This window comes from Streptopelia decaocto, assembly GCF_964273445.1.
Source record: "Streptopelia decaocto genome assembly, chromosome: 1".
Classification (NCBI taxonomy): Eukaryota; Metazoa; Chordata; class Aves; order Columbiformes; family Columbidae; genus Streptopelia; species Streptopelia decaocto.
The window spans coordinates 5,430,125-5,455,916 of record NC_138663.1 but is presented as its reverse complement, the minus strand read 5'-3'; the positions used below and the strand labels follow the sequence as shown (position 1 = coordinate 5,455,916).

The window sequence follows — 25,792 nt, the reverse complement described above, 5'->3', positions numbered from 1 at the left end:
ACTTAAAAAAAGCAATCCAAGGCAGCTAGGTGTGGAAAATTACAGTGGGGGCAGCTAAACCACTTCAACTTGGAGATGCCACGCAGTAACATAAAGAAAAAGTAAGTGTGGATTTAGAAACATGTTATCCTGACCTGGGACCACAGAAATGGAAATGCAAATGTCTGTTGGCTGATAGAGTTTATCGCAACCAGCTGGGAGACTCTCATTTCCAGTTTGCTCGCCAGACCACCACCACCATCCTGGGTGCACACCTGAGACAAAGCAAACAGGGTCTCTGCAGAGACGTGGGTTTTGGTTCAAGAAGAAATGAACCCGATTTTATCCAAAATCACCGCTTCCTGCCCAATTCTTGCGAGTGCTTTGCTGAGCTCGCTTCGCGCCGTTTCCCAGTTGTGGTTGGGAGGTGCGTCAAGCAGCCTCGGGGGGAGCCCACGTACAGACATCTCCCCACGCCTTTGGTTTGGAAGGGCCTTGCAGTGGGATCCAGACTTCTGCATATCTATTATATGGAGATCTTGGCAGCCGAGAACCACTTTTGGGATAAAAACTCAACGTAAGCTGGTGCCCACAGTAATAGGTTCATATAAAGGTGCCTGGAAAAGTACCTGGAGAGGTACCCAAGGATGATGGAGATTCAAAGGTGTATTTTACAACAGATGCCACTATTAAAGCAAGGATGAGCTGCTAGAGCAGATCTCAAGCTTAGAAAGCAGGAGAAAATTTCCCTTCTTGTATCATCAGGCAATTTTTCTCTGCAGATACTGACCCTCTTGGCCTCACATGGCTCTGGGACGGGTGGTCCCAGAGCTCAATGATGTCTGCTCAATGACAAGGGGAGCTGGGAGCTCAGAGGTGCTTGTTCCCTTCTGGGCTTTGCCCTGGACATTCTCTGTGACGTGGCACGAATCACTTCACTGCCCTGCTTTGGTTTCGCTGTTCATAACTCCAGCAGAAAATAAATCAGTCCTTGTTCACAGAAAGTGGGTGACGCTAACCTGGCCCCATGATTTCCCCAAGCACATCTGATGGGAACTATCACAGCTTTCGAGGCCTTAAGCCATAGAACTAATAACCACGTTAAACAGTTATCTGGTTTTATTACCCCCTCCCAGTGATTGCTGGGGACATCCACCCACCTTGCCCAAACGCAAGCAAGTGTAGGAATGCCATAGTGGGACATGTCGCACTGTGATGGCAAAGCGTAACCAGATGTCTCGAGAGGTCCCCTTCTGTCTTAAATTCTTATAAGGAGTGATCAGTTGTGTTCCCCAGCTGTGGAGCGTGTTGCCAGCAGGGAAGGGGCAGGCTGGTATCTGCGAAGGTCTGACCTCCAGCAGCTCCACGCTCCTGGACACCAGAGGTGTGGAAGGTGAATCTCCAGAACACGACAACGGACACTTGTCTTGCAGAAGGGAAACATGCAGTGTCAGACAAACAAAGGTGAGGGACCTATTTCAAGCAGCAAGACACTTCTGGTTGAGATAAGGGTAACTCAAAACAGAGATAAACAGCTAAATTACTAAGTTGTTGCAGAAAATTGGAGTACGTTGGTAGAGGCAATGCCAAGAACGTACTCAGCTCTGCAACTACTTTGCAATGTGTGCATCCAAGGCTGGATTCACACCAGAAGACCAAGTGATGCTATTTGGTGTTAACTCTATGGCCAGCGCATGCGATTCAGAGGCAAAAAGAAAAACAAAGACGTGATGTAGCTCTGCAGTCATTTAAGCATAGCTTTGGTAAACAGAGCTGGTATAATATTCACCAGAGCCTCAGGCACGGGCTAAGGCACTGGCTCCTCCCTCCACCCACCTGCACACGGGATAACTTGTGCAAAACTTGGCCTAGTAGGAGCCCTGGCAATTAATCTGGTCCCCTGCATCTCCCTCCTTCCCCAACACCAAACCAGCAGACTCAGCTCTGCTTGTAAACACAACCGGACCGTCAACCAAGGCCAAGCAAAAATGAGGAGCTGGGCGAGCATCCCGAGATCTGTAGCCTGTTAAATAAGCCCGGGGAACGTTTTCCAGTGAACTGGCGGGGCGCAGCTTTGCCAACATGGGCACCTGGGTGTGGAAAGAATGCTGGCAGGGCGATGAACTCATTAAGGTGGAGCTCTGTCACCACCTCCCGAAGGAATCTGAGATGAGTCCATCGCGCTGCCGTACCCTTGTGCAAGCGAGTGTAGGAAGGATCAGTCACTGGAGCTCCGCGCTCCCCTGCTCTACACGCCAAAGTCAATGCCACCAGGAGAAATAGGAGCCTTTTCCATGTAAGCGAACTGATCTGGCTGATATCAAGTGACTCATTAACAGCTTACAAAACTTAAGTAGACCATAGTGTTGCTCTCTAGTAGTGGGAACTTCTTGGCTTGAAAGGAGGATTTGATACCTGCCAAAAGCTCGCCTTGGGCCTAACCCTTGTTAGCAATAGCAGATCTGCCCTTGGACGTGCCTGCAAGAAATTGCAAACTGCGCCTGTTTCAACTCTGAAGAACGAAGTTTTCCCAAGATCCTGGGCACTGAGATGAGCTGGGCCTGCACTGGGCTAATGGTGAAGTCCAAAATGTGCAACACACTCGATGAGGGGCGAAGGTGGAATCGAGCTGTTCTTATGTTCAACAAATATATCTACTCAAACTGTGTTTTTTCTCAGTACTCTATAACATTTCACCCTCTGCTTGCCCCTTCATCTTTTTCCCATCCAAGCTCCTCAAAAGAATGAAAATATCCCATGATGATTAGATTGATTAGAGGCAAATGAATCTTACTTTCTACTATATTCACAGAAGCCATGCTAAGAAAAATAGGTTCATACCCTTAGTGGTACAGAAGAATTTGTGTTTGGCCCAATGTGGAGCAAAGAGTCAAACTGCTGGGAAGGTGACTGACACAGAGGACAACTGAAACTTTGCCACCAGCAATTAGAGTCTTGTAAGAACTACCTGTTTCTCCTGCACTTCTTTGACCATGATAATAAAGACCGTAAAAGCACCACAAGGCCCTGAGCACTGGTTTAATCGGGCAGCCATGCTACCTTGTGTGCTATGGGTGGAAGAACTAATACAGATCAGATTTACTCTTTTCAAGGCATATTTGCTTTAGCAGCTGCTAATCTAGAGGCTACGCAGAAAAGACAAACTTGTCATAAGTTTCCTCAGTGTGCTTCTCCTGAGTATATTTCTGTTGTCCATGGCTCGGGTGCATCCTTACTTGAAAGCGGAGATATATACATTTCCTTCAAAATAGCTAAATAGTCATCTTGAACACATCTGAATTGGAATCACTGTCACTTGGAACAGGCAAAAACAGTCCATCCTTCGCCATAGGTCATGTAGTCAAATCTTGCAGAGCATAGAAAGAACAGACGGAGAGAATCCAATGGAGGAGGATCAACTTATAAACAGGTTGGTAGGCAGGAGATGTTTTTTTCAATTCTAAGGAACACAAGGGTTTTGCAAAATAGATCCTTTGTGGTCCGAGTAAAATGAGTAAATAGATTCTGAATAAAGGTTAAGTAGATACACTGTGATGGTTGCTTGAGCTCATGGCTTTGCCATGCTGGGTATGAAACCTCCAGGTACACTTAAAAAAACATCGCAGACAGGACATACGCATGACACCCGAAGATTTGGTTTAGTGAATTTGAAAGATATTTCTCCATTTTAAATTGTTTAGCAAGCTAGAACATCTCCAACAGACTCTGTGCCTGGTCCAGACAAGACTTTGCAGAGGTCATAGTTGTATTCCCTGAACACCATCTCATGTATTAGACAGCTATGACACCTTCAGTGGGATCCTCAGCACAAAACTGCTGAACATTCTGGCTTTGGGAAACTCTTTGGCCAGGACAAAGCAATCCTGAAAGCAAATAAATGTGGCATTTAGCCAGTGGCAACTGGGAAGGTTGAAAGGACATGTTGCTCCTGAGCTGTGACATTGCAAATCCAGCCTTTTAGAAAGGAGGTGGCACTAAGAGTCAATGGTTGGGCTGGGTTATTAGATACTGAGGCCAAAGTCTGGATTTTGGGCTTGACTGAGCACCTGTCTTTGCAGAAAGTATAGAGAACAACAGCATCGCTTCATTCTCAGCATCTTAATACGTGCCAACTCCAAGCACTAACGCAGACATTTCACAGCCCACAAAGCCCAGAGAAGGCAGCTATTGTATGAATTATGAGAGGTCTATTTTGACATCCCTGAAGTAATTTTAAGCAAGAAGCTGTTCTTCAGGTAAACCTGACCCTAGAAGCAAAAAAGAGGTAGCAGCAAAATAAGGTCTCAAGGGGAGCCCAGACAGGCTCCCTCAGCAGAAAGGTTCAAAATCAGTGGATGAAAAGAGGGTTGGATTCATGTTGGAAAACTTTGCACAAGAACCTGATTCCCAGCCCGACGTTATGTTTTGGCTCCCTAGGAACTGGGAATGAGGAGCTCAGCGTCCAGGTTTCCATCTAAAAAAGGTGTTACCAAGACATGAAATAGGTCCTTGGGGAGGCTGTGCAATTTGGTGTTTTTCTATCCCAGCTGTTCATATGGGTATTTTATATATATATATATATATATATATACACACACACATATTTTTATATATATATGCATATATATATATATTTAATCCTCTTAAGGAGGTGGAAAAGGCGGGAGAAGAGGGCACTGAGCTGGGTTTGCAAAGTGTCCCAAATTCTTTACATTAATAATAGTGTCCCATTATTATTTACTTTAATACCTTGACTGGTCCTGGGGAAATGCTAAGATCTTCTAATTTGTGCTCCCATGTCATGCACATCTATCCCATCCTTCATTAGTTTTTGTGGTCATCAATAGCAATGGGCTGCAAAGCCAAAGGAGCTGTCTGGTTCAGGAGTGTAGTAGATGGTTTCCAGCTCCCAATCTCAATGAAAACACAAACGTAGAAGCGCAGAGAAAGGTATAGTTGAGGAGCAGGTTCAAGGATGGACCCTCATAGTTGCGCAGTTTTATCCACCCCGTGTAAAGGTGTTATTCTTGTTATTTAACCCGTGGGAAAGTCTGGGCTGCCTTTTACAAGCTTCACATCACCTGGGTCTAAGGCCGAAGCGGAGCTGCCAGAGCAGGAAACGTTATCCTCCTCCTGTGGATGGAAACTGGGACACGCACCGATCCTGCGCCCCAGCAAAGCTACAAAAGAGCAGAGGACTGTGTCCGATTTTCCCACTGATGGGACAGTATTTCTCCCTTAGAATATGTGCAAGGGTCACCACGTGGACAACAAAACCTTTGAGCAGATGTACACCCTAAACATGACGATTTTTACAGCATTTATTAGAAAAGTGCTGTAAATGACATCTCATTTACAAATCAACAATTGCACACTATTCCCTGCCTCTATTACCTAATTTGTTTCCGTATAAGGAACTTATACAGAACACAGCAAATAGTGCCCAGTTCCCCACTTGGGGAGGGGTCAGCTTGAAGGAAGAAGACTGAAGGTCTCCTGCACGCAGCAGCAGCGCTGGAGGCCCTGGGTGACACCAGGGCATCGGGCCAGTGACAACCCATCATACTTGTCATTAGTCCTAGAGTAAAGCAAATGACAGGCACAGTAAGTTGTCAAACCTACGACGGCTTATGGAGGAATTGACAGGCAAGACTCTAATTTATAGACCAAACTCCTATTCGTGACAGCTGATGAAACCTTAATTTTTGTAAATGTGTTTTAAGTCTGTTTCTCCCTCATCCCCTCATTTAGACAATAAAATAATCTATTTTTTTTCTGTTTGGTTTTATAAGTTTCAAAGTCCTTGTGGGAACACTCGCATTGAGCACAGAAGAGGGAACCGTGTAGTCATTAGCAATTTTTCCTTGTGTTTTTAAAAATACGTGGAAGATCTTCCACCTATCCTGGGTTTATGTGGCATTTTGCTTTCTGAAAAACTGACCTCCTTGGTCAAAGGTTGAGGCAGCAATGTTCCGCCAAACCTCAACTATCAGCACCTGCGCGGTGCCACCGCACCTGAGTGCAAGTTTCCGTCTGTGCAGGGCACCCAAAAGCCACCGAGCTGCTGTGGTTTCGGCACTGGCCACCAGAAACCTGAGTTTAAGGGTCAGGGTCTCTGGAGCAAACGTGGAGTGGAAGGAAAATTAAGGGGAGACTGGCAAGGGAGAGTGGGCAAGAGGACACAGTGGTCCTGTAGCCCCCAGCTCTCCTCCTCTCTCCCACTGGAGAGCACCACAGGATCGTAAGTCCTGCTGCAAAAGGTCACTGCATAAGCATGAAGAGCTGCGTCTTAGAATCATAGAATGGTTTGGGTTGGAAGAGACCTTTAAAGGTCACTGAGTCTCGGTGAGCAGGGACATCTTCACCCAGCTCAGGTTGCTCAGAGCCCCGTCCAGCCTGGCCTGGGATGTCTCCAGGGATGGGGCATCCACCGCCTCTCTGGGCAACCTGGGCCAGTGTTTCACCACCCTTATAATAAAAAATTTCCTTATATCTAGCCCAAATCTCCCCTCCTTTAATTTAAAACCCTTGTCCTATCACTGCAGGCCCTGTCTATCCCCCCTTCACCTGGTGTAAACCCCACGCAGGCTGGAGCAGCACCTTCGAGGCAAATCACCCCAAGACCAGCTGCCATTGCTCGCGTTTAAAGGCTTCTGCTCCCATCAGCCAGGTACGAGCTGTTTGCTGGCCGTAAATCTCCCGTTGCAGCCTCCTCTGCCGCACAGCACACACGGATTAATAGCAGCTTTCTACTTTTGAGGTTACAGCTGATCCGAAAGTCCCCAGAAGAAAGGGAGAGTTTCCTAAGTACCATGACTGACAAGACGGCGAAGAGGGAGTTTATTCAGAGCATTATCTAATTCATTCCCCAGCGAAGGAAACTCATCTACTTTTGAGACTTAAAACTTCTAAAGAAAACTGCTATGATCTAAAGAGATTGGCCATAAAACTATTTGTATTGAAAACTTAGCCAGCATGCCTTTAGTGAACTTCATTCATTAACATTCTTCTGGCAAGGTTTCCATATCTCAGCGTTCATTTTATACTTTAATTTGGTTAGTAGGTCTTTGTTTAATCGTCCTATTGAAAGGAGAACAAAGAAGGTTTAGGTGATACAGTGAAGTAATACACTATATTTTATCTCTGGAAAGCCCAGACAAAGTCAGCAGGCTCTGATACCCTCCGATTCAGGGGTTTTTTTATTCCCTTTCTCTTCCAGGACATTTGGAATCACAAATCAGTTGCGGAGCATAAAGATCCTCACTGTACTTAGCTGCGGACACCTTCAGAAGAGAAACACCTTGTCAAGCAGAGAAATGATGCTTTGAGCATGACATACAGCCCCGAAGGAAGATAATCTCTGGAAAAGTGCATCCCCATTACTCCAGGGATGGATGCTCTGCATTTATATCTCTCCCCTCCAATAAAAATCAGTAGTCAAGATAGTTGCTTCTATTTCTGAGCTTTGTGCTTACCGTCTTCATATTAATATAGATTTTCCTGCACGCAAAACTCATTCACAAGTCGCAGTTTTGCCTAATGATGAACACACTTTGCAGCGAGCACACAGCACTGACGTTTTCTCCAGCGACCTGCAGGTACGGGCTGCCCTAAAAGGAGGACTTAGAGGATAAAAAAAGCATTAAAAACTGCCTAATTTCACAATAACGGAGCTGCTGCCCAGCCCCTAAGTCACCCGGACAAGCGGGCAGCTCCTGGGCTGCTGTAAACTGACACAGCTCCAACCGACTCCAGATAATCATCTGGCCCCAGAGTAAAGGCAGGATCCAACAAGCTTTTCTCACGGAATAGCTTTTACGCTCTTTTCTTGAATATTTGCTACCAACACTCACCATACTGCATAAATCCACTGCATCAGTAAAGGGGGGAAAATTGTATCTGTCTTAACACTGCGGGCAGAGGGTGAGTTGTGTTCTCCTTACTGAAAACCTTTTAATTCTTTACTTTTTAAACTTTTAACCAGTTCTACTCCAACTAGCCATGGAAGTAGGTGTTTTCTGGACACAGCGCTCACAACTGATATTCCTCTTGGATGAAAGGGGTAGGAAAACCATCCGGAGATACTGATGCTCTCCCATGACATCCAACAAGCAAACCAACTTGCAACCCACCCACTGGACCCTCTTCCCATGGGGAACCGTGTCCAAACCCCAAATCATAAAAGGATTCAGGGCAACACAAATGCCCAACCCATTAAAACAAGTGGCAAAGCAAGGGAGCAGCCCTAACTCCGGCAGAGTTTGTGGAGCAGAAACGCAACCGGTGAAGTTCTAGCAGCAAATATAAACATCTGGGCTTGCTCAGCGTTGGGTGGCACCAGGGGATGTAAGGAAGGTCCATACCCCACGGCTGCTCAGGGGTAACTAGTTTTGGAAGCTGATTTATTCTTTTAAACCACCAATTCCTGATACACAGCAGTGAAAGGGGAGGCAGGCTGAGCGCAGCTACGGACCGAGGATGGCTACAAACCGCTGACCCGGAGGTGAAGGGCCTCTTCTCCCGTTACTAATCCCCTCAGCCACACAAGGCTCCTGAAAATGATGCTTTGGTTTTATTGCCACAGGGGTCATTTATAAAATCATAAAACCCGGGGGTAGGAAACGAAGCCGGCGGCAGCGAGGCACAAGCATGCATAGAAATAGCTGAGCGGCCGTCGAAATGGCAAAGTTCAGCCCTCCCACGGCACCTTGAATAATTTAGCTGATTAAATGAGAGAAGTTCTGATTGACGGTGGGGAGGAGGAAAAGGATAAACAACTTACCAAAAGCTAGTTCTTTATTATTGCAACCAGAAATGACCAAAGACGGTGTATTTCGTATGCTTGCACATTACACATGGAAAAAAAAAAAACCACAAGAATCAGGTTTGTAACATCCAGCAATTCAAAATAAAATAATCAAACCCAAGAACTTTCTTGACTGGTAATTAGCAGGGACAGAATATAAATGAGGTGGCATTGAACAAAGAATGTAACAGCGCACTTTTAATAAACCAATTTCATCCATATCTCCACTGATTTGTAATTTAACAGTTCTATCAGCAAAGCCTCATTTCCCTAACTAGACTGCTACTTTTAAAAACATAACTAATTCATTCTCATTAATATCAATTTGGATACACTTAAAAAATAACTCTTATTATCTGCACAACAGGTTAAAGGGCCATATTCTCAAACATCAAATGTTTCTCACTGTACGGTTTAAAGTACAAATATCCCCAAATTAACCAATGAAGGCTAAAATCGCTTTGGAAATAAAAGGCATACATTTATTTTTCCAGATTTATTCTTGTATTTTATTTAGCTCTGAGACCCATTGCACTACAGTATCTAATACTGCCTTGTTTCTTTTTCTTTTCTCTCTGTGATTTCCCCTCTTATTTTCAATGGGGAATACAATTCATGTTCACTTTATTGTTCTTTCCAAGGGGGTACGAAAAGCAGAGCGAGGCGTCTTCTGGCCTCGGCGCCACTCGGCATCTCCTCCATCTCAACACGAGCCCCATCGTTTTGGCAAACTCAATGAAAATCAAGAAAAAAGAAATAAAAGCTCAGCTACAGATTAACACGCTGTAGCGACCATTGAAAGTGCAGAGCCCCCTGGCCTAAGCTCTCGATTCAGCCGGCGTTTAAGCACATGTAGAACCAAGTGTGGGAACAGGGCTCCTTGAAGGCAATAGGATTACTCACTTCTTAAGAAGTTACCACATGTTTAAGTATCTGAATCGAGGCCTAATTATGGTGCTGGCCGGCTCCTCGTGCGCGCCAATCCCTTAAAGCCGTACGGACCGGCGTGCGTCGCACGGGCGTTTAATAGCTGCTAGGTTTGTATTCTCAGGCAGACAAAAATTAAAATCCTCAAGCCCTATAAAAAAATAATTACAAAAAAAAAAAAAAAGTACTTTATAAATATCTGGTATTTACACGTGTGAAAATCTTTTAATGGGAAGTGTTTTTACACACCAATGAAATGTACAAGCAATGAAAAGGTACATTGACAAAGACGAGAAAAAAAAAAAGCAGAACCAAACCAAAACCAAAAGTATAAAATATATTACAGGTCCACTGAAATAAATTCACACGGGAGAAAAGAATCGACACAATGGAAACTTTTTTCTTTTTTTTAAAATAGAAAATATATCACAAAAGCTTGAACGTGTTTATTTTATGTTAGTACTAAAAATCAAGGAAAAAAGCTTCATATATTCTTGTCACAAAAATATTTGCCAGTCACTTTTTATTTCTACATTATGATTATCTGGCTCAGCAGGAATAGAGGCTGAACTGTATCCAGGCTATAGAAATCATTCCAGACGGTCTCCTCAGTTTACAACTCACTGCAATTTACATTTTCTTCTCCTCTCGGCACCTTACTGCAAAGGTTCAAGAGAGATTAATAACAAATCAAAAAAGAACAGGACAGATAATCTGCATTTACAACATTCATCTTTGTTGCTGCCGAGCCATGAACTACCCAAGTTTTTATATCGCTCTGTGCAAATTCTCCCTTCGGTAGCTGAAAGATGGGATCAGAATGTACCAAAATCCAACCCCCTGGGCTCGGACGGTCTGTGAAACGCAACAGCCCCCGACGGAGAGCATCTCCTCGCCCCGATTCACTCCGGAGTTGTGACGGAGGGTGAGACATGACCTGGTTGGATTATACCCCCCCCAAACCTGCAACGGAGTCAGGGCGGACGGTGTCGCGGCGACCGCACAACTTCAGTCCGCTGGCAACGTCTTCAGTGCGCCCTGTGCTTCCTCTTCTTGTGTTTTTTGTCCTTCTTTTTGTTGGCACACTTGGAGCAGAACCATTGTACCTCTTCTGGGGGTGCAGTCGTAATCCCAACGCAAGGCCTGGGAAGGAGGGGGAAATATCGGTCTCAGTGGAGTAACGTTGATTTTGTGTTTTACCCAAAGAAACGCAACTTGCCAGTGGGAGAAAGGATCTGGCCTTCAAATTAATACAGCAATTATGTTACTATTACCTTAATGAATCTAATGATTGAACAGAAACCTAAAAAGCACTTGCTTTGAAACAAAAAACCCCATGTATCGAAAGGACACTCAGATAAGAAACACTATTTGAATAGAAAATATGAGCGCACTTTCAGGTACATTAGGCCAGATTTTAAATCATTTCAAATGCTTCTTCAACACATCTGCAAGAAAACCTCACGATTTTATGTAGCTGTTTAAGAAAATGCCTAAAAAGTGATTAACTTCCTCCAAACCTATTGTAAGAACTGACATTTATATTGCTGTTCATACAATGCTTCATAATTTGAAATGTCTATCTGTATACACTATGCTCATAATCCTGTAGTTCTCACAAAATTACCAGCATCAGCAATATTTCCCAGCAGTTTCAAAAACAACTGTTATCACCAATGCCCATTAATTAAAAAGTAACTCTCCTTTATAGCGTAAAATCTCCTTTTTCAAATTCCGGAGAAACAGAGATAAAAATATCTACCAGATTATTAAATTGGACATAGCAAAGCCATTCAAATATTCCCAGCGTCATGAATCGTAACAAAAAAAAAAAGAAAAAGGTGTTGATAATATAGCCCCAAATCTGCCAGGGAACAGCAGAAGAGGATGGATGAGAAGAACTCACCAGTGATACCAGTCGTCGCAGTCGTCACAACCTATCATTGGACTGCCATCGTCTGGCTTGTTACAGCCAGGACAGATCCAGATCTGGTTACCCGACTCGTCTCGGATCTGGTGCAAAGAAAAGAAAAGTTAAGTTAGTTTTCAGGGCTTAAAAAATAAAGGGAAAGAGTTTCTTGTCTATCCCACAAAGCTATTCAGCGGTCGCTGTTGTTATTTATGAATTCTCTGATCATAAACACTCGGCGTTATGTTTTAATTGATTTTCCTATACTGTACATGATGACAAAACCACGTATTTTTCTGTACCGTCCTGTAAACCAGTAAAGCCAGTTACACCACCCGACATAAGCGCGGCCATTCACATACAGCAGCCAGGGCTTAAGGACACAATTCCTTCTCTGTCTATACTGTCGTGACTTTTTAAATTCTAGCCTGTTAATGGCAAGAAGGAGCAACGGCAGCCTCCTGCGTAAGATAACAGTCTTATATGCATGTAAAATATACAGTGCCCTGTGTATATATTGCCGTATTACTTATTAGCCAAAGTCTTCAACTTCAACTAGCCGATAAGATCAGGATATAAAAAAAGTTGTTACTGAGTAACTTTCCATTCCCCTTATGACATTTATGTCACAGTACAATTTACTAAAGGGTAAACGAAACGAGAGAGGCAGATCATTTACAGCATTAGGCAGCTGCTTACTGGATTAATCATATTCAGAGATTTATGATTTTTTTTAATATTTATATACTGCTTGACCCTTTATTTGTATTTTTAAATCTCCAGCAGTTTCTTTAACAGTTATTTGCTAAAAACATACATGCAAAATGTCACGAAATCCACCTAAAGAAGTGCAATGAACACCACAAAGTGCAAAATATCAGGGTTTATTACCCAGTTTTCATAATTCCTTTATGAAGATTTGCACATTATCACTGAATCTCAATAACATAAACTGTTTTGTTCTCAGCTTTGGTGCATTAGTGCATTTACACATATCTAAGGCAATAGCTTTTTGCTATCTGTACAGCTTACAGAAATGGTATTAAAAAGTAGTAGATGAAAAGACCCAAATGCTCTGTCTCTCAAAAAGAAAAGCTACTACACGGTGGTCTGTACATCTTACACCGCTTCTCAAAAAATCAATAGGAATGTACCAGAGCTGCAACCAACACATCACTCCCGACTGGCTCCTCTTAAAGCCCTGAATTCTTTTTGTGATTTAAAACTAGAAAATACAAAGCCCAGAAATACAAAGCAGGGAAAAATCTCCTTCCCACTAGAGAAATGGAGCAGGCAACATCCTCAAATGAACTTGATTTTAAAGGTGATTGATTGCAATGATCGTTCCTATCTAGGCATCTAATCTCACGTCTGCAAAGTCATTTTGAGTTGGCAGAGCAGCATCTGCTCTGCAGGTAACCCGGGTGTGAAAGGTCCGTGGTCGTCGCCGTGGGGAAGGAGGAGATGCTGTGTCCCAATTGAAGACAGATACCCCAACTTTTCCAAACTTTTTGAGGGGGAACGTGTGTCTGCAGGGGTCGGAGAGGGGCAGGGTGGTCTGTAACCACTGAAACTTCTGCCTGTTCATTAAACAAGGACTTGGGCTGCTGAATGAGGATGTTAAAAATGTTGTGTAACTTCTCATTCCTTAATGAGCCAAGGGTTGTGGCAGGAGGGACAGTATGTGATTGCTGGATGCTATTTTAGTACAAACCACTGAGAGCTGACGATCAGAGCACGCTTACTGAGATGCTATCCTGCAGGGAGAGCCCACATCATGTATTTGTAATTTTTTTTAACTGTAAGATCACCCTCCTGTCCTTCCCTGCAGAAGGGAGTTGCTCACCTCTGTCACACTGGCTCCAATCTTATCTCTAGAAGAGCTTTTTCCCGTGTGACCTGGGGAAAGCCATTTCATCATTCTGTGTCCCAGATTCCCGTCTTACAATGGGCTAAGAGTTATTAATTATTCCCTTCTTCCTCAACCTCTCTCTCACTTTTTTGACTTATAAACGTCTCATATCAGGAGTCTCTCTGCCTGTGCACATAGTTGGATCCTAATGAAATAAAGCCCTGGTTTTAACTACAATATTGAAGAAAGAACGAACGAACGAACCTGGAGCCTACATGTCCTCCGAATTCCCCATAAGGTACTATCTAGGTTTTCCTTCTTTAAACTGACATCATCTCTAAGTTCTTTGCTTTTAATTGCTTACTGAAGAAAACTGGATTTAGCGCAGTATTTTGGAAATGTTTCTTTCTTAGAGTGAATAAGTGGTGGAGTCGGGGTTTAAAAGGCATTTAGACGAGGTTCTTAGGGACCTGGTTTAGTGCTAGAGTTGGGTTATGGTTGGACTCGATGATCCCGAGGGTCTCTTCCAACTGAAACGATTCTACGATTCTGTGAAATTTCCAAGCTTCTGGGCACTACTGTAAGAGTGACATTGCATTTACACCTGTGATACAGGAGGTGAGGATGTGTATCCTGAACCCTAAAGATAAGCACAGCCTCCGTGCGGTCGTCTAGTGCTGTAACCGACTCAGGAGTGAAATGTAGCAGCTGTTTAAACAGAGACCAGTAACACGATACATCAGTTTAAGTCCAGAAGTGAAGAGCACCTTTTCCATTAGAAAAGGCAGGGTAGATTTACACTAGGAATCATTATAAAAACAGGAATTTAAAAAAAAAAAAAAAAAGGGAGAAAAATCATGCATACATCGCAATTAAAGCCCAGGAAGCTCTGTAATAAAAACAAGTTTCAGGTGTTTTAAATGGTGAGATTTTTAAACTGCTACCCCATAGAGATAAGCAAGGTGTCACCAACCAGGCTGGAACGTGGCCAGGACAGGGAGGATAACAATGCCGGTACTGTTATTAATGGTGTTAATGGTATCTGCTGCTCTTCAATGACCAGAAATGGCCAGAACTTTCATTTTATATTGCATCTAAAGCAGAAATTTTCAGTAGCACAGCAATCCTAGTACTGACCAGAGGTATGTCCATGTTCTTTAGAGAATGTAGTCCCTGTATCATGTTGGATGGGACACTTTTCTTAAGGAATAAAGAAGTCTTCACGCTACCAGAAAGGCCAAGTTCAGAGCATATGTCAAACAGACTAATGAACTGTAGACTAATGAACTATCTACAGACTTTCTGAGAAGTACAAACCTTTGCAATTTCTGTGTGTTGAAGAAACCGAAATGGAGCTTGTGGACTCTCCACATTTCAGATGAGGGCTAAGTCAAATTCTTGATGTTGTATGAGGGTTTTGTACTTCACCTGACTGACAGCAAAATCTATGGCGAGTTTGACATTTGAGGTTTCAATTCAGCACTTATGAAAGAATCTATAAAAACCCTCCACCTCCAAAAATAAATGCTCTTGCTCAGTTAGCAGAAAATACCGAGTGGTATATAACTGGACCTGTTAAAAGAAACTTAAACATTGAACTAGAAACAAAGGAGAAATTCAGTCTAAGTGGTAGTGTTTTAATTATTAACCCCTCGAATTACGTGCATGGAAGCAAGGGCTGGGTAAGGAGCAGCTTAATAGAGAGCAACATGACAAGTCCAGGTACCATCATTTTGAGATGATGAGTCACCCCGGAGCTCAACAATTCAAGAGACGAATGTCACCAGCAGTGGGACAAACCGCGGCAGCACGTTACCTACCACGTAAGTACTGACGGTCTCGGTCACCACGCTCCGAACCGGAGCTTTGGAACCTGCTGCTGCTGAGACGGCTGGAGAGGGCGGTGGGATGAGGACCTGCGAGACGGTGGCCTGTGGAGGAGGAGGAGCTGGAGCCGAAGGAGGGGTGACGTGGATGGGAGCTGGGACCGGTGACGGCACGGGCGGAGGGGTTTTGGGCCGGCTCACAGGGGTGGAAGGTTTGGCCTCTGGAGCTGGTACCACTTTGCTGATGACTCTGTAGGAGTGAAAAAGAGAATCGTTAGAGTTGATGGGAAAGAAAGCAGCGATCGATCACTGACTAGATATAAAGAAAACACAGCGCAGATAATTCACATCACCTTTGAGCCATCAAAGAGGCAGTTTGAACCCAACACAAGAACCCAACACCATTAGGCCATTACAAAGCCAGGACAGCCTGAGCCACTCCGGAGCTCACTGCCATATAAATATTCTCTGTGGCTTTACTAAACCTTGTTTCGTTAAGTTTTATTACATTACCTCAATTTGTGGGAAATATTAGAAAGGAAAGTTAATCAGCTGTGAACAGCACTGATTTTAATCTTCAAACTGAGAGACGATATCGTCCTCTCAAGATCCTACATTAGGGGGTTCTCCAAATATTTGCTAGTTTGGTATTTCTTTCCCCAAATGTTTATGAAATCAGCAGTGGATCTAGTCAGGACAAATAAATGACGCACACTATATACTCAGCAGTTAAAATATTGCTACTTACTCAAGTAGCTGAAGTAGACAGGATGTAGCTCTAGTAAATACACAGTATAGAATAATCTTGCCCAGGAAGGGGGATACATAGAGGACCCAACGTTTATTAATGAATGTTGATATACAGTGTTATTGACGTGCATGCAATTTAACGAACAAGACAGAAAAAGCCCTCGCTATAAGGCTCTAGATTAGAAACATAAAGAGAAGGAAAAGGATGTTTTAGAAAACAAACCAAACTGAACCTCAAACAAAACACAGGATGGGTCTATTTGTTTTACCACATTTCAGTAAATAATTTTATTAACTTGTTTATATTTGAATGGTAACTGTGGGAGTGCAATTGATTTGTGATGGCACTGCGGGAAGAATGTGATTTAAAGAAAGGTTAGACATTCCAGAGATGAGAATACCTTAAGAAATCTAAAAACGGAGACATCAGTAGGAAAACTATGATGGAAATCAAATTGCAACAACTCCTGAGAACCACAAAGTCCAGCTCCACCGTCAGTGGGAACTTTACATTCAACTTCAGAGTTTACCACAGCTCTCTTATGATATTCAAAGACAGTATCGCTACGATTGGGGATATTTTCTGCATCTTGAGTCAATAATCAAAGTGATTATTTGATAAAGGCTTGGAATTATAGAGTATTTAATGCTTGGCTGAGATAACAGTGTTTTTCTCCCAAGATATGCCACTTGCACTACTAAATCAGAACTATGGCAAGTTGTAGTAAAAACACTTGGTAAAAGGAAACAGAGGAAAGGGTTTGGTGTTGCTGCTTAACCTGCCAGCTGCAGCATCACACCCACCTCCCGAGAGCTGCCAGGAGTGAGCAGGGGAAGAAAACAAAACCCAAGGAAGTTTAGAAACTTAGAGCAGAGCAGAATCTAAAAGGCATTAGATGATCTTCCATCAGCAATGCCCAAGGCATTCACACCACTTGATGTCTGGTGATTGCTTCAGGTACCTCATCTGACAGCTCAGGCTCTCTATACGTCTCAGGAAGGTTCTAGACTGTGTGCCAAAGTGCAGAACTTGTAACTTAAGTTGTCTGTGACTTGTAGAAGGAAGGAAATCCTTTATCGGGTCATCCTGGGAGTGATCTACTCATCAAATCCAGCCTCCTTCTCCTGTTGGTGGGGTAAATCTGAAAAGCCACTGTCATCTTCCACCAAGAAAGTTTCCTTTTTGGCTCTTGAATGTCCATGATGTGTTTCTGGTTCAATGAAAGTCTTGGCACGTGGCTCCCTGGGGCTCCTGACTCTGATGCTTAGTTACAGAAGTTAAGAAGTCGAGAAGTTATAGAAGTGACTACACAGAATGCATTGAAAGTATTCCCCAAACTTCAGAACTTTCTTCGGATATAGACTTAGAAATACGTAATATTGCAGAAACTATTATTTATGGTATAATTAAAAACCAATGTGCATCTATTTACATTGCTGCAGAATATATTGCCAAAATTATAGGCATTCCAGTTGAAGAAGTTATAGAAGTGACTACACAGAATGCATTGAAAGTGTTCTCCAAACTTCAGAACTTTCTTCGGATATAGACTTAGAAATACTTAATATTGCAGAAACTATTATTTATGGTATTTATAGTATAATTAAAAACTAATGCCTTCCTCCTTCCATGGCTCCCACAAAGAGCCCTGGCTCCCCATGCTGAACGCCCCAGACCTTGTTTGGTGGCAACACTCCCATGGTTTTCAGAGCTACCCCCAGGACTTGAGAGTCACCTCTCGACAAAAAACAAATCTCAGCAATAATAAAAGCAAAGAGAGGGACAGACAGCAATGTATTTGGCACAGCTAAAGTAATTTGGATGGTTTCAAACATCATTATCCCTTTCATTCACCGCCTCCCTCTTCTACCCCCTCCAAGTAAACAAAGTCCTGCTATGAGTTCTTCAGGGAGTCAACCCTCCCCGAGTCTAGACTAGGAAATGGATTAGCTAATAGGATTTTAAACACAAGTTTGCACACACTGTAAACAGTTTTAAAGAAGTATTAGCTAATATAATTTGAATAAGAGTGACCATGCCCAGCTAACATATGAAATGAAACTATGCCGTTTCTTGGTCCAGATGAAGCCAGGTTCTTCTCCTGAACGAGGTCTTTGAAGCCAACCTGCTAAGAACTGCAGAAGCTACAAGGAAAATCACATACCAAATCTTACGAAACTACAAATATTCATTAGCGGGTGACACACACTCATTGGTTGACTTGAAGTGTGCAATTAGGATGTGTTCAGTATATAGGGCAGCTTGTTTATCTTGATTTCAGAGCTCAGTTATCAAAACAGGAGATCGGCATTTCGGAGCACGCTTGGGCCTACCACTCCCTTGGGCTAAACAAGTTCAGAGACTTTAGACTCCGGAGTGCAGAAATGAACGGCTTTGTGCTCCACCATTAGAGGTGATGGAGTAACCTCAGGGAGGGTGGTTTAGCGTGTCCTCCTTTCTGAAGAAGGGGCTGCACACACGGCAATACAGAGGTGGGGAGAAATCAAAGGGAAATAGCAGTCCCACGACTAATAATTAATGTTACTTCAGACTCGGAGAGAAACCTGATATCAAAACACTATGTAAATGATGGCAAGACTTATGAGCTCTATTTTTATAGACAGGAAAAGTGAGGCACAGAACACAATGCGAGTAGGCGGTACTCACTACAGCTAATGTTCCATCCTCCTCGTAGCTGGGTCCCTCCTAGGATTTAAACTCTACATTTGGACATCACCATACATAGAATCATAGAATCATTCTGGTTGTGAGGGACTCTCAAGATCATAGAGTCCAACCATTAACCCAACACTGTCACTAAACCATGTCCCTAAGAACAAGATACACATATTGTCATCTTCTTTCCTAATATGTGTTTTTCATACCATTTCAAAATCAGTGCTTGTATATTAAAAGTTTCCAAGTACAATACTAAATAAGACAAAATTTCACCTCCTTCCTCACCCTAATTTGAAAACTCTAAAACTGAGGCCGGATTAATATTTTTTTAGGTAATCAAATACAGATGAACAACAACCACCATCAACACACTCAGAGGCCCGAGACAAGAATAACACTTCTCTGCAGGCTGCTTGCCTGATAGTATATCACAAACACATTCTACAATGAAAGATAAAAAGTCAATTAAAGTTGTTTTTGAATCAAAATAGTTCCCTCAGAATGAAGGGGTGTGAGAAAACCCTTGGAATAGATGTGGTAATAAGAACCTCCCTAAATCTTAACTAAAGTTTACCTCTCCCTTTAAAAAAAAAACAAAAGACAGAATTAATGTCAACACTGTGTATCAGATGGTGTCCAACCTACAATAACTTTGGATTTCTTTTTAAATGCTAGCAGGAACTGTATTTCTTACAGAACCTCAGCACATTTACAACTGAACGCATGTACCAATACACCTCTGTATAATGGAAGAGTGAATGAAAACCCATTTTCATCATTACTCTGGGGCAATCACCCCGTTCACGGCTACAGATCCAAAAAGGGTGAAACCGAAGTGTCGGCTTGCAGGCAAAGTGCAAAGTGCAGGTCAGTTGGTTTATAATCAGCTCTACACAGGCATGAGCTGTAACACGCTACACCTGGAGCAAAATGAGGCTCCAAGGTGTGAAATGGTTTCCTATCTTTGGAAGTAATTTATTTGATTTCATTCTGATCCTTACGGCTGAAAGCCCCATTGACTGCTTCATATAAACACAGGGAAAAGACATGTGCACCAAAAGGAAATGGCTTTTCAAAAATAGGATATGAACTGCAGGGCTGACTGATTGCTACGGGTGATGAGCTCCAAAAAAAATGCTGTATCGGTACTTCAAAAGGTCTAGTAAAAAAATCACAGCAATCTTTGTTTTTCAGAGACAGAGCTCCAAAGAAGCTGCTTCTCTGCCCAAAGGAAAAACAACATTTGATAAGTCCTAATTCTTGAATTATTTTTAAGCAAGAAGCAGGAGCTACAGGGGTCTTTGTACATAGGAAAATGTCACCATTGACTTCACCAACACAACCAAAACTAGTATAACTCACCTGGATTATTACAAGTGATGCCAATGGCATCTGGGGTGTATTAGAAGGGGGGTGGTTAGTAGGTCAAGAGAGGTTCTCCTTCCCCTCTACTCTGCCCTGGTGAGACCACAGCTGGAATATTGTGTCCAGTTCTGGGCCTCTCAGTTCCAGCAGGACAGGGAACTGCTGGAGAGAGTCCAGCATAGGGCAACCAAGATGATGAAGGGAGTGAAGCATCTCCTGTGTGAGGAAAGGCTGAGGGAGCGGGGGCTCTTTAGCTTGGAGGAGAGGAGACTAGAGAGAGTCCAGCACAGGGCAACCAAGATGATGAAGGGAGTGAAGCATCTCCCATGTGAGGAAAGGCTGAGGGAGCTGGGGCTCTTTAGCTTGGAGAAGAGGAGACTGAGGGGTGACCTCATTCATGTTTACAGATATATAAAGGGTGAGTGTCAGGAGGATGGAGCCAGGCTCTTCTTGGTGACAACCAATGGTATGACAAGGGGTAATGGGTACAAACTGGAACACAAAAGGTTCCACTTAAATTTGAGAAGAAACTTCTTCTCAGTGAGGGTGACAGACACTGGACCAGGCTGCCCAGGGGGGTTGTGGAGTCTCCTTCTCTGCAGACATTCCAACCCGCCTGGACACCTTCCTGTGTAACCTCATCTGGGTGTTCCTGCTCCGGCAGGGGGATTGCACTGGATGAGCTTTTGAGGTCCCTTCCAATCCCTGACATTCTGTGATTCTGTGTGATTCTGTGATATTTGTTTATATAAATTCCTCAATGCTAGAAAATTAAGGGGTGTAACTATATTTTATTACTGAAAAATCTCACACCTGGAACTGAGATTGTTGCAACAGAAAAAAAAGAAATACTCTAAGACCTATGGGTAAGAGTGTCAAAAACACCCAGGGGAATTAGGAAGATTTCCATATGGTTTAGATTCTTCACAGATTAGAGGTGATTTTGAAATTTTCTTTCCAACCCTGGAGGAGAATCAGTGCAATTTAAGCTCTGTAATGTAGGCTAATTCCCATATTACTTTTAGAAAGAGAAATTTAGTTTTTATCTCTCATGCTCTGCTGAATATTTTATTCTGTGCAAACAAGTCATATTGGCAAATACAAGCTCCACAAATACACATTATGACCAAATCGTGCATTCGCAGAGTGCCAAAACACATCAGACTTCCAGTGGAGCCTCTAGCAATTCTGCAAGTGAAAAGACTTCAGTACTTAAGCTTGAGATTAAAAAAAAATATAAATATTTTCATGTGATAAATTGCCTGCAATGTGATATTCTTCTCTATCAAGGAAAATGAACTTTGAACATTTATTCTGAGCTGTCATCTATTTTTGTGGACACTGCCTGGTCTCTTACAAATGGCACAACTTCTACCTAAGGGTGTTGATCTTCAGTGGTGCACATGTAGTTCAATGGTCCATTCTCCATTTCCTCACTACAGCAAAACCTGCAAAAGTCCCTTCTTGGGCAAGAGAGTCTAGTGACTTCACAGGCATTGTGTCACCTAATCCCATTCACAAGTTTATTGAACTTCATCTCAAAACCAGTTAAACTTTGTGTCCCCATCATTAACCTGTTCCAGGATCTCACTGCTCTGGTGGCACAGCAACCTCTTCTAGTATCCAGCCTGCATTCATAGACAATTCCCATTTGTTTCTGTGCCAACTTTGTTCTTTAGCTTAAATAGCTTTCTCCCTCCAAGACGTTTACTTGCCTGATGTATTTGTAGCCAGCAATCACATCCCCTCTTCACATGCTAGACTAAACACACAAAGATGCTCTCCTAGGGGTCTGGAGCATCTTTCTTATGAGGAGAGAACACGGGAGCTGGGGCTGTTCAGCTGGAGAAGCTGAGAGGGGATCTCATCGATGTTTATAAATATCTCCTGGGTGGGTGTCAAGAGGACGGACCAGACTCTTTTCAGTGGTGCCCAATGACAGGATGAGGGGCAATGGGCACAGACTGAAGCACAGGAGGCTCCATCTGAATATGAGGAGAAACTTCTTTCCTTTGAGGTGCCAGAGCCTGGACCAGGCTGCCCAGAGAGGTTGTGGAGTCTCCTTCTCTGGAGACATTCAAACCCACCTGGACACCTTCCTGTGTGATCTGCTCTGGTGAACCTGCTTTAGCAGATGGGTTGGACTGGATGATCTACAGAGGTCCCTTCCGACCCCAACCATCCTGTGGTAACACGGACCCCCTTATGCTCCCCCTAACAGTGCTCCAAGGCCTCTTCTGCACCTGTTCTTCATCCTTCCTGAATACAACCTGCCTTCAAGAACTGAATGTAACATTTCAGACGAAGTATAAACAGGTTCTCATACAATGGCCTGGACACTTCCACTACCTCTGCTAAAATAATCTCTTGCAATGCATCCTATGGTTGGCAACTCTGTCTTTCTGTGATCAACTAATGATCCCCATACCACTTAATTCACCTACTGTAGTGATACACCCACTGATCAGCTTTTTACTTCTGGCTGAAGTTTCGATTGGTACACTGCAAATTCAAAGTCTTAACTGCAATTTTTCATATACTGAATTAAATGCCATTTTCCCTTCTATTCAAGAGGATCCAGTTCATTCCAGACAATCATAAGATCCTCATTTGTACTGACATGGTCCTTCAAAATTACTGCCAACAAAAAGTATCAGTGTTCTAACTCCTTCTGTGACAAAATTTTAAATGAAATGATTAAATAAAACCAGTCCTGGAATACATCCTTGAGCACATTCACTAGCAACCTTCTCTCTGGTTAGATAAGCGCTCTTACAATTCTCAGTTCCTATCTTCCTTTCACAGAATCACAGAATAGTTTGGGTTGGAAGGGACCTTCAATGATCATCCAGTGCCACCCCTGCCATGAGCAGGGACATCTTCACCAGCTCAGGTTGCTCAGAGCCCCGTCCAGCCTGGCCTGGGTTGTCTCCAGGGATGGGGCATCCACCACCTCTCTGGGCAACCTGGGCCAGTGTTTCACCACCCTCAGTGTAAAAAATGTCTTCCTCATGTCTGGCCTGAATCTCCTCTCTTTTAGTTTAGAATCATTACCCTTTGTCCTATCACAACAGGCCGTGCTAAAAAGTCTGTCCCCATCTTTCTTCTAGACCCCTTTTAAATACTGAAAGGCTGCAATAAGGTGTCCCCAGACTTTGAGCTAGTTCCTTACTACCGAGCAGCTCCTCTGCTAACCCTGTTTAGCCAGCTTCACTATGAATATCCTGTGTGATAGTATTAAACATCTTCCTGAAATCCGGCTTGGATTTGCCATTTTTTCATTCATTTAGAAGAGAGCATCCCTTCTCCCAGTGGTAGGAAAGATGTCAACTTTATTCCAGCTATGCACATGCAAATGTCCCAGCTCATTTCCACCCCAGTTAAGAATTTCCCTTGGAGGGGAAGGGATTTGATCCTGCACCCAGCAGCTGCTTCCCCAGTCCAGAAGAAATGACTCTGCTCTGGGAGGTGGAGACAGTTGCTCTCAGCATTGGTGGTGGAAACACATATTTGAGATGCACAGCAAAAAAATCAGCCACTGCCAGGCACATCTGCTGCAGCCTGACTAGGTTAACCTAGAAAATCAGTTGCTTTATCAAAAATTGACACCAAGCCTGTCGGTATGGTTTACTTCTGTTTTGTGTTTTGTGCCAGTTACTTCCAAGCCTTCAATCAGTGCTTCCTCCAAAATTTGCTGTATAGTTATATGCACTGCTCTCACCAGATGTGTAGATCACATTTTCTTTCCCCTCTTCTTCAGCACTTCTATTTTTTCTATTATTTATTAAAGATAGATTGAACACACATTGCATTTTAAAATAAAAACAAATATATTAAAAATGACTTGTCACTGAGTCTGCAAATTCACGAGATAGTTCTTCTAGAACTTGGGAGAAAGATTATCCCATTCCTTGATTTCAGCGCATAAAACTTCCTGTATTTTGTTACCCAATTCATTTTGTTTAATTTCCATTACCGTCAACCTCTCCTCTCCTCTCCTCTCCTCTCCTCTCCTCTCCTCTCCTCTCCTCTCCTCTCCTCTCCTCTCCTCTCCTCTCCTCTCCTCTCCCTCTCCCTTTCCTATTTGCTCTATATCCTTCACAATAGTTAATTCAGCTTGACTTCTACCAGGCCTGACTTCACCTCCACAGTCTTTTGTCTTGAAGATGTAACTTCTTTGCTAACAGTTCTTTTCTCCTAGAGGTACGATGCTCATTCCCAACATCCTTTTGGAAGGAGTTATTCACAGAATTCACTCTGTAGTAATTTCCTACAAGTGCTCCCTTCCCACCACTTTTGAATCCATTAGTTCTTCAATCTAGCTGACATTTCAAACTAACTCCTTTGGTTTATGGACATTTGCACTCTTGAAACTGAATTACAGGTTTTCTACTGTTTATTTTCCCATTACTTTAAGTGAAACAGAGTTCTGCCCTCAGCCTCCGCCCTCTGTATCTGTTACACACGGGTATTTCTCCCAACAACCATAAGCACCTTTCTGCCGATGACTCCTAAATCACCCTCCTGTTCTTTCTCACCATTCTGACTTACATCTCTGGATGGTTCATCACTAGTCTGACAAAACCTGAATTGGTAGCGTGGTGTCTTGGTATCTTCCATCTTCTTTTCTCTCTAATCGTCAATAACAACTTGCTCAGAGCTTCAATGTGAAAACCACCAGGCATTATTCCCTTCTGCTGAGCTCTCAACAGCAAAACCAGGAGCTGGTAAAACACGTTTATGCCAACGAGCTCTTTGCAAGCTTTCTCTCACATGCTCCTTGCAAACTGGCCTTTATTGTCATATGTTTTGGGAAATGTTACGCGATGTACAATCCAGAAGCTTGCTCATAAACCAGTCCTACATATACCCTCTTTACTGGGAACTAGTATAGAATATTAACTTTATTAACTACCAGAAAATAATGCCAGCATGGACTTAGAAACCTCCAAAACTGTAATTTCCAGCTTGTTACTGATACATTTTTTGTAAGAATCAAGCAAACAGGCCAGTCCAGCACTTGGAGGCTCCATAAAGCGACAGAGGAATTGCTCACAGGACAATTTGACTAGATCCAGGTAGAACCAGCTTTTTCTTCGTGTTTATGGATGGCTGCTCTTGTCCCTATCCAGCTCCCAGGAACTATTTTTTGAATCCTTGAGTCTATATAGTTGACTCAATTTTGTTTAAAAGCTTCAATAAAAGAGTGAATGACAAGAAGCACCTCTGCCAAAGACAAGAAAATCAGCACCTTTCTCTTGCAGTCATCTTCTATGGAGGCAAAGTCTATTTTCTAAACAAACACCCATCTGCCTTTCTAATCTTTCACACATATTTGATCGGTTTCTGTTGTGCTTTATAAGGGCAGCTGCTCATGCCCATTTACACAAGCAATTCGCTTATGTGTCTAAACCTGCCTGAAGTGTTTTTTTTAATTGTGGTATACAGTATATGATTTATTTACTCTTGAGCAATAAGCAGCAAAATCAAAGAATCTCCCAGTAAGTTGTTTTGTTTTCTAATGACTCAAGCCTTTTTATGGATTCACTTTTGGATTCATCACCGAATGTGGCCAGCAGCAAAATGAAAATGATTTTACACAGCCTACCACCTACCATAAACAGGATGAATAATTAGTTGGGGTGGCTTCAGTAATTAAAAAAAGAAATGCTAAGGACTACATCTGAAGTTGGAAATA

General features: G+C 42.9%; 1 protein-coding gene across 2 annotated transcripts in view; it reads right to left on the bottom strand.

Annotated features, from left to right (window-relative positions):
* Window positions 1-8,757: 8,757 nt before the first annotated feature.
* The window catches only part of TAF3 (TATA-box binding protein associated factor 3), a 127,613-nt gene continuing 110,578 nt past the window's right edge, over window positions 8,758-25,792 (bottom strand). For both annotated transcript variants that reach the window (XM_082067267.1, XM_082067268.1), the window contains 3 exons: window positions 15,294-15,549; window positions 11,619-11,725; window positions 8,758-10,855 (listed from right to left, as the gene is read on the bottom strand). In XM_082067267.1, the coding sequence (XP_081923393.1) occupies window positions 10,741-10,855; window positions 11,619-11,725; window positions 15,294-15,549 (478 nt within the window). In that variant the 3' untranslated portion in view covers window positions 8,758-10,740. The remainder of the gene's footprint in view (window positions 10,856-11,618; window positions 11,726-15,293; window positions 15,550-25,792) is intronic.